Source organism: Eschrichtius robustus, chromosome 1, assembly GCF_028021215.1.
Source record: "Eschrichtius robustus isolate mEscRob2 chromosome 1, mEscRob2.pri, whole genome shotgun sequence".
NCBI classification, from domain to species: domain Eukaryota; kingdom Metazoa; phylum Chordata; class Mammalia; order Artiodactyla; family Eschrichtiidae; genus Eschrichtius; species Eschrichtius robustus.
This window is the reverse complement of record NC_090824.1, coordinates 121,588,156-121,597,243: the sequence shown is the minus strand read 5'-3', so window position 1 is coordinate 121,597,243 and position 9,088 is coordinate 121,588,156. Positions and strand designations below refer to the sequence as shown.

At 47.5% G+C, this 9,088-nt stretch overlaps 1 protein-coding gene across 1 annotated transcript; it reads right to left on the bottom strand.

Moving 5' to 3' along the window:
• Nucleotides 1-5,864: 5,864 nt before the first annotated feature.
• On the bottom strand, nt 5,865-6,842 carry FOXB1 (forkhead box B1). Its single transcript, XM_068536392.1, has one exon. The coding sequence runs from the start codon at nt 6,840-6,842 to the stop codon at nt 5,865-5,867; it is 978 nt and encodes a 325-aa protein (XP_068392493.1).
• Between the last annotated feature and the right edge of the window lie 2,246 nt (nt 6,843-9,088).

Below are 9,088 nucleotides of genomic sequence, written 5' to 3'. Positions count from 1 at the left end.
TTTATTGCTTGTTATTAATTCTGGTGAGTTTGATAGCTTACGGTTATAAAACAACCAACTATTTCTTCAGTATCTTTTTTGTAGCTGTAGATCTGAGCTACCTCCTGTCTCCTGCTCCAGACGCCAATCCCACAAATTAAATGAAGAATAGTGTCAAATATAACCTTACAAATCTTGAAGCTGAAATGAAAAGCATTCAAAGTTTGAATGCATCTGGAAAAAGTACCAGGCACGTTTTAAAAAATACAAAATAAAACCCTCCATATACTTCCTCCTTCAGATCAGATCTCCTTTAGACTACAAGTTTAAGGAAAACTGGTTCATTCCTCTGCAATCATACCTCAAAAGCTGAGAAGTCTGCTGCTTTATTTTTCCCTGTTCTGTCTCTAGAAGCAGCTCTAACAGCACTGTAAGCTTTCTAAGATGTTGACACAAAAATCTATAAAGTTCATCAAAACAAAAATATTGGCCATTGAAGACACAGGACAGAAGTAGTGCCACAAGGTTATCTCAATTACCACAGACACATGTGGCTTGTTCCCCTGCCCCGAAAATGGGAAATGAAAATGTAAGAAGATTCTGACTTGGAAATTCTAACCAAAGAATGTCTCATCTCCTGATTTTTACTTAACAAATTTACCATCGTGGTGCTTAGATAGGGTTGCTATCAGAAAGTGGTGTGTATGTGTGCATGTGTGCATGTTAGAGAGAGAAAGAGAACAGTACTTAGCAGGTGAGGTTGAAAGCTTAGCTTTCAAGTCTGCTGTGACACCAATGACCAGATATTAGTTGAAAGAAGTAAACTGGACGACCCAGACGTGATTCTGATCTTTGAAAACAAGCCATTTATGTAATCCGTGCCAAGCAAGGAGGTAAGAGGCTAGGAGATGTGTGATATAATGATATTTCTATTGATGTAGATAAAGATTTGTTTAAATCAAAGTTATTATCTCAGAACTGAGTGTCAGTTGACCACCAAGAGCTCCTTGAGAATCCTGAGGCCCACATAGCCACCCCCACTCACTTTCTTCCCCTCCCCCATTTTTTCAGAAGCCAGAGGATGCCCGCTGCATCTTGCACTGTAGTGCAAACAGATCCCCGCAAAGAGAGAGGAAGATAAAATGAATTTAAATTCCAAAGGGGTTCCAGTGCCGGTTTCCTAGTCCCCGAGTCAGCAATGTGTTTGTGAAAATTCAGCCTTTTTGTCTCCCAGTAAAAAGGAGCTAAATCTACATCGGTGGCCCAGTCTCGGGTTGCTATTCTTTGCATTTTCTATTCGAGTGAATGAGAGTGAATGAAGTGGCCGGGACCCTTCATTTGATCTACTCAATTGCATAAAGTGACAGAATTCTAATATATTTGTTTAATGCTCTTCAATGGGCTTTCACTTTTTTGCTTGCAAATGAAGCATCCGTGGGCAAAGTTTCATCCCCCTTTAACACCGGGACATATTTCATAACTCAGCCCGTAGTTTGAAGTGATCTTGAGAGGAGTTTTAGACTCAAAAAGTGGGAAATAAAGAAACAGATGTGAAGTTATTGTAAATTCCTAGAGTGGGCTCTGGGGCTATTGTGACCCCACGGCGGGCGGTCCAGGGGCTGCGCCTTTCATGCTGTAATTGAAACATATTAATTAGATAATTTGTTGTTAGTTTAAACGAAACAAATGCATCCCCTTTGAGGCTGCACAGCCGGTGGGTTGGATTGTTTTTTGTTTTGTTTTTGTTTGGGTGTCTTTGTGCATATGTGGCTTTAGGAGAAAAAAAATGAACTGACATTTATATTAAGAATTGGAGAACAGATCCTGATCCTTGCCATTTCTTAAATGGATATCTTTTTACAGAGGGAGTTTCCATTTGCAAAAGCATAAACCATCCCTGAACACCGCCGCGCCCCCCCTCCCCCCGCCCCCGCCAAACCTTGCATAAGCTAACGTAAAACCTTCTGTTAGAAGTACTCCGTTGGATTCTTTCCCCCTCCCACCTGCCAGCTTCATCCCACTTGAGCACCTGGCCAGATTTATGCTTCCAAGACACTCAGTGTTTTCATCTATTTTAAAGGAGTTAAACTTGCTGCTGTAATAGTTAAGCCATTCCGACGATCATTTACCAGCCCTTCTCCTGCTAGTGTTCAGGCTTCTTAAGACCCCCCAACCCAGGCAATAGGAACAGTGGGAACTTCAGCAGCTTCTCTCTCAAGAGAGTGTACAAAACTCATCCATTGTGTAAGCATTTCCCCAAATCACAGAGAAAGCCACTTAAAAACATGGTTGAGTACAGAAGCATGTTAAAAACCAAAAGTAACAGAATAGCCCAGTTTCCAAATCAAAAACCTAACTTAAAAAAATCAGTACTGCCCAAATTTACAAAATAGAAAATAATATAACTAAACTCCCTTCTCAGGATGAGATCCCAAACAGACACCTCACTGCACGGTGTTGTCTCTTCCAGTTTTATTTTAAAGCTGTGTGTATTGACTTTGGACTTGAGCCAGGTGAAAAGATTTAACATGACAAAGAGAGCCATTGAAGGTATCCTAGTTATAAACTTCCTTATTTGTGGGGTACTTCAGCTAAACTGGTTGCAAGTCTCAAAGCTGGGGATGGAGTGGGGTGGAGGCATGTGTGTTTGGGCTGCCTTTGGATTCCTGATCAAGGTCAAAATATCATCAATGGATTTTTTTACTTTACTCATTCAACTTCATCTGAGAAAAGATGCCTGCAGTGGTGAAAGGAGGACTCACAATGCCCAAGTTATTTCATTCTTTGCAATACACCATGACGAACTTACCAGCTGAAAAGCACATTTTCAAATACTGAGTTGAAATCACTCCTTTACTAAAAATCGGAAATAGGACCTGCGTCTTACTTATCTCCATTTATTAAATGTGTGTATGTACACATCACTTGCCTCTGAATCCTACTGCTACTACTAGGAAGAGTATTTTACCTGACTATCTAAGCTGAAAATTTATAAAATGTTTGAGACCCATGTTAGCCCTTTATGCTTCCTTCATTCCCAGTTCAAATTCAGTGTTAGTGAATTCCAGGAGATTAGAATATTCCAGAGGTGGCTTTAATTTTATTTTGCAGGAAGTAATGAAAATGTATTTCACTTTTTAAAAATGTAGATGATTTCTGGTTGAGAACAAAGTTTCAAGAGTTTCCTGGCCCAGGGTGGGTAAGTTTTCCAGGCTTTCTTTAGCTGATCGTGTTGATATAATTGTGAATTGGGCTTGATGAATGAGTTTAGTTGTCCCCTGTCTGACGAGCTTTAGTGGCTTCATGCATTTTAATCAGTCCAATGATTCATTTATTTTCCACCTTTTTTTTTTTTTTGGCTGTGTGTGGGATCCTTCCTTTAAAAAAAATGGTCACAACAGGATTAATTACCCTTTGCATTAATGCTAAAAATTTTTTTCAGATAACCCTCTGAACATATAAAGGTCACAGGTGCTAAGGGTTCTCTTTGTGGAGTATAGGGATGATGATTTCTGTGTGGGTTTCTCTATTGCACAAGGTCTCTTGTTTAATCATTTTACACAGTAAAGTCTTAATCACCATTTAAGTTTTTCTTTGTCTTGTAACTTCATTAGTTGAATATACACCTCACTCTGGAAATATTGTGACCCTTTCAATAAAGTTTTAATTGGCCTTGAGCCATACATTCTTGGCAAACTTTAATTCTCTGCAAAAATCTGAAGAAAAGCAAATACTCAGAGTCAAGCATTTAAAGTAACTTCATTCGCTTCTTTAAAATAAACACACCAAACATTATTTTCCCAGATGAAGGAGTAAAGAGAAATCTGTTCAATTAAAAGTGAACAGGTTTCTCTACAGGCTAGGTGAACTTTTAAGTAACTTCTGAAAAAGAAAATTTCAACGATTGCAGTAATTTAAAGGAGCAAGGAAATCAAGGTCCACTGCAAATAAGATGCATCAGAATATAAGTATTGGGTAAGCAAGTTTGCCATTACGCTGTATATCTCCATATCGCCTCTACCTGGTTTCTGTAGAAGCCTTACATTTATATAAAGTGCTGTATATTTTGTAAAATGTATATTTAAAGATAGTCAAAATACATATAAAGTTACTTGGTTTTCATTAACAGTTTTTCTTTTAGCACCACACCTGTGCACCTGATCTATACTAGAAATAGTTTGTTTCATCTTTCTCTCTGGGCAAATATCTTCAAGAGTCCATCTGCATAATTTCTTCCCAGTCTGCAAGTGCATAAGAGGAGGTTTGTTTTAAAAATAAGTTATGAAAGAGACAAACTACTCAGACAATGTATTGCAGAAAGCATGCTTAGAGAAGCAGTGCATCTGTCTTTGGTAAAGTTACTGTTTGTAGCAACTCTTCAAAAACACACGAAACTAAAATTTGCATTTACATATTTTAATGAGAAAATATTATTTGGACTAGGTTCATAATTTAACATAGACACCTTTTTAAAATTCTTTGTCTTAAAACAGGCATGCTGGGAACAAGAACATCAATATTTAAAATGCCATGCTAATTCTGTACAGGGAGGGAGAAAAATGAAAGGTAAAAATTGTACAGCTCTGATGACACTACAACTTTTTTTTAACTTAAGCAGGTCACACCAGAACAACAGTTCATTTTCCAGCAAATTACCTAAGACTCTAAAGGAATATAGCCAACAAAAGTGCATTTTACACAGTGTATAATCATTCCTATTCACAAGCATTTACATCTCTTTGCAGCCCTTTAGCTTCTCGGAAAAGTTCTTGTAGCAAACAGAAAGGCTTGTCCATGGGAGACCTATCCGGTGATACCTCCTTCATGTTACCAGTCAGCTTATCTAAGTTCTTCTAGGGTTGCCCTTTCTTAGTTTGGACTTATTTCATTTTTTCTTTCTTTCTTTTCTTTTCTTTCTTTTCCTTCCAGCAATAAAATAAATAGCTAAAAAGGTCTCTAAGTAATCGGAAAGTTAACATCCCAATTAACTTTCCCATCCCCCCTTTCCCTCCCCTAAACCTGGCCAGAAATGCAGAGTAAACATTCACATTACAACAGGTACTTGTAAAGTGGCCTTTTGCCCGCTCGCCCGCCAAGCACTACAGATTCAAGTTCACTGTTTACGTTTTACCGGGCGCTCTGTAAACATACAAGGTTAACTTTTAGTTTTATTTTGCTTGTGTGGAGGACAAACGTCCCCTTCCCAGGTTGGTAGCCTCTCCCCTGCACTCCCAGCGCCTGGAGCCTCTGTCAGGAAACAAAACCCCAAACAAGAAAACTCCGCAGAAGCCGGGGAGGCAGGGCCGCTACTCCGGGAGGCTGTGGTCCGCCCATACCCCTGCCGGATGGGCGGAGGCGAGTAGGGTAGGAAGCCAGTGGTCCCTTTTCGCGGCAGATTTCCAAGACGTAAACAGAGATGTGGCTCTCCGCTGTGCGTCTGCAGCCCTCAGGGAAGATCTGTTCCGGGAAACCTCCGAGGCGGTTTCTCTGGGCTTGGGACTAACGGCGCCGTGTCCGGAGCCTCGCGGATCCGGGCCGAGCTTAGACGCGCCCCTCTGCGAGACTGCGGGAGGCAAGGTTTCCCCTGCCGCTTCAGTGGGAGGGGGATTTCGGGGGCCCTGGAATGGGACGAGTTGGCTCAGGTGCCCCCTGCCTAACCCCTCTTGGGGGCGAGGACAGCTCCCACGCGCCTCCAGGCCCGTCTGCAAGTTTGTGTTTCGTCTCCTGGGTCCAAAACAGAGTTCTCATGGGGGAGAGGGGGTTGGCCGAAGGTGAACTGGACAAGTTAGGGTGGCGGTCTCAGATGGGGAGGGCAGGACTGGGAGCCGGGGTAGGCGAGTGGGCTGGCGGGCAGGGGAACGAGACGGGGCGCCGGCCTCTGCGGGTCAGTGCACCGCCACTGAGTGCAAGGCGGAGGCCGGGCTGGTGAGCGTTTCGCTGGGAGTGGCGGGGCTGCTTTGGCTGGTGGCTGTTTGAGAGGACGTGGGGCTGAGCGAGGGCGGCGAGTTCGAGAGCAGGGTGGGGATGGGCGCAGGCAGCGCGGGCAGCGCGGGCACTGCGGCCGGCGTGGGCTTAATGGGCACGGGGATGGCGGGCAGCGTCTGGCCCGCTGCGTGGCACAGAGGCTTCAACGGCACGCCGTAGGCGCTGTAATCGCCACTGGCCATGGAGATGGGGGTGGCCGAATCGATCATGCCTGCCGAACCGTACACGTGTGGCCAGCCAGTACCCAGCGAGCTGCCCATGGTAGTCAACTGGTTGGGGAGCGGGTAGGCGGCGGGCACGGGCTGCATGGCGGAGAAGGCCAGTCCCCCAGGCATCTTGTACTCGCGCGCGATGATATTCTCGATGGCGAAGGGATGCTTGAAGCCCGAGGGCTGCGCCACGCCGCCCAGGTTGTAGGCGGCGGCGGGCATCTGCGGCAGGTGCGTGCCCGAGGCCGCCAGCGCGCTGAGGCGCAGCTTGGCCTGCTGCTGCAGGTACTGCGCCGCGTCAGCGGGCTTGCTGGGCGCCAGGTGGTCCGACTTGAGCACCTTGAAGCGCTTGCGGCGCCTCAGGAAGCTGCCGTTCTCGAACATGTCCCCGCAGCTGGGGTGCAGCGCCCAGAAGCTGCCCTTGCCGGGCTGGTCTGGCCGCCGCGGTATCTTGATGAAGCAGTCGTTGAAGGAAAGGTTGTGGCGCAGGCTGTTCTGCCAGCGCTGCGTGTTCTCCCGGTAGTAGGGGAAGCGGTCCATGATGAACTTGTAGATCTCGCTCAAGGGCAGCATCTTTTCGGGCGAGCTCTGGATGGCCATGGCGGTCAGCGAGATATACGAGTAGGGCGGCTTCTGGTCGCTGTACGTGTTGCGGCCGGGCCGAGGCATCTTCTTCTTTGCCCCTTTCTAGCTCTGGGTCCGCGCGGGCCTGCTCGGATCTGGGAAGGGGGGGAAGATAACGGGGGGAAGGACGTGGGTGCACAGACACCGCGAGGTCAGCCAGGCCGAGAACAGACTTCGGGGGTGGCGAGTAGGGGGCTTCGGCGCTGGATCAGCCAGCGCGCCTGAGCTCTTTAGCCAGCAACTTTGCGTGTCGAGTTGGGGGCGGCCAGGGGGCGCGGGAGGGGAAGCCCGCGAGCGGCGCGATGGTAGCCTGGAAGTCAGCCCGGACCGGGAGCGGGGACTGGGGGTAGGGAGGCAACCGAGAGCGGCTCACCTTAAAGTTGCCCCAAGTTGCGCGTCCGCATCCGGGATGGCGCTGCGCGCAGCCGGGTCGCAGTGTCCTGGCTCGGCTGGGCTCCACTCGTTCCTGAGCTCCGCAGCTCAGACCCACAGCGCCCCGCGCCGCCCGGTCCGTGGCGCTTCTGGCCGTGAGCTCCGCGGGCGGCCGAGCTCGGCGGCGGAGTCCCGGCGCGGACAGTGGCAGCGGCGGCCTCGGGGCTCCGGAGGGCGCTGCTGTGGGCTCCGCGGCTCCACTGAGCTAGGTGGCTGCCTCCATGTCCTCCCTCGAACCATCTGATAGTTTTAAGCGGTGACAGGAGCAGAAAAGACCCCTGTAGCGGCGCTTCATTAATGTGCCACTTCTTAGCTATCATATGACAATCGCCTTGAGGGAGGAGGAAGAGGAGGGGGAGCGGGGGATGCAGAGGGAGGGGACTGAGCGAGAGGGGAGAGCCTGGCCAGCTCTGATTTCTTTCACACCTATTTACATGGACACCTTGGCCAATAGGAATCACTTCCAGCTCCAGACTGGGCGAGGGGGAAGAGCCTCGGCCACCGGCGGGGAGCAGGACGCGCGGGCCAGGGTGCGCGGTGTGAAGGTATGAGGAGGCGCCGGCCGCGGAGCAGGGATTCAGGCGACCACTCACATTCACAGACCGAGCCGCTGCGCAGATGATGTTTGACATGGAAATTGCTTGGCCGGGGTATTTTGTTTCCTCTGCAGTGTATCGGGTTTGTATTGTTAGCTAACTTCAGGCACGGCTTGCCCCTGAAGCTGACCCTTTTCCTGCTCTTGGCATTACCCGGGACTGGTTGCATGGGTTATTGTAATGAAAATACACCCTTCCTCCACTCCTCCAAGAGGCAGGTCAAAGTTTGATTTGACCTTCCTAGGCTGCTGCCTTAGCCCGGCACAGTGGGTGTGTAGCTTTAAGTGATGGGGTTAAAAATACAAAAATATACTCGGACAGACCCTTGTAAGAGCCCATTTTGTATCCAAGTGTATTGGCCAAATTAAAAAAAAATTAAAGTAGTGTATCTGGGCAAATAAGCAAGGTCTTCACTTTAGAAGTCCTCCAGGAGTTTGGTTAGACACAGGATGGAGGCCCTGGGCTGTTGGGGAAGACGGCATGTGGACCTGAGCAGGGCCTGAGTTTGGTTGACACACTTTATCAAGCTTGAGGTCTCTCGCTCCCCAGGTGGTTTGAAACTTAGGAGTTAGGCGTGGCCTGGAAGTTTGCATTTTACAGCCGGAACTTTCTCCCCCTTCCCCCTTTTTTTTGCATAGAAAGAAGTTATTTAGGGTTTAGAGGGCCCAGCAAAAGCTGCCTGCGGCCCCACTAAAACAGAAGTACCTTCTAGATTTGCAAAGAACCAGCGGTTTTCCTTTTTTGGAGAGAAGAGAGGATGGGGATGTGCCTGGGGTCACCTTGCCTAGTGTGGGCGGCTTGTTCCCCGGTTTGGATTAGTCTCTGGAGATTCAGTTAATAATAATTATTATTATTATTGTCGTTGTCATCATCATCTAATTGCTCTGAAATAGTGAATCAACCCCGCCTGCTTGCACGCAGTCTACAAGTATAGACGATAGGCGTTCCCACTGGTTTCTGCACATTCTCCGACCTTTATGGTTTTTAGAAGAAATTCCTTCTACCGCGTTGTTAAAAACTCAATAGCAACAGCTCAAGCTAAATCATCTTCAGTCTGGAAATGTGAGAACTTTTTTTTTTTTTTTTTTTCAGGAGGAGGCGGTGGTGGTGGTGGTGGGAGATTTCTGGGTGTGAAGTTATGATACTTCTAGTGATATTAGAGCATTATTAGTGGAGCTATTTGGGGTTAGCATAAAAAAGATCTTTAAACGCGTGTGTGCGTACGCGCGCGCGCGCGCACCCCCCCCCCCATTAACCGCAGTT

What these genes read in the sequence shown, in the direction of transcription:
- FOXB1 (XM_068536392.1), bottom strand. Translation starts at nt 6,842, where the DNA reads ATGCCTCGGCCCGGCCGCAACACGTACAGCGACCAGAAGCCGCCCTAC.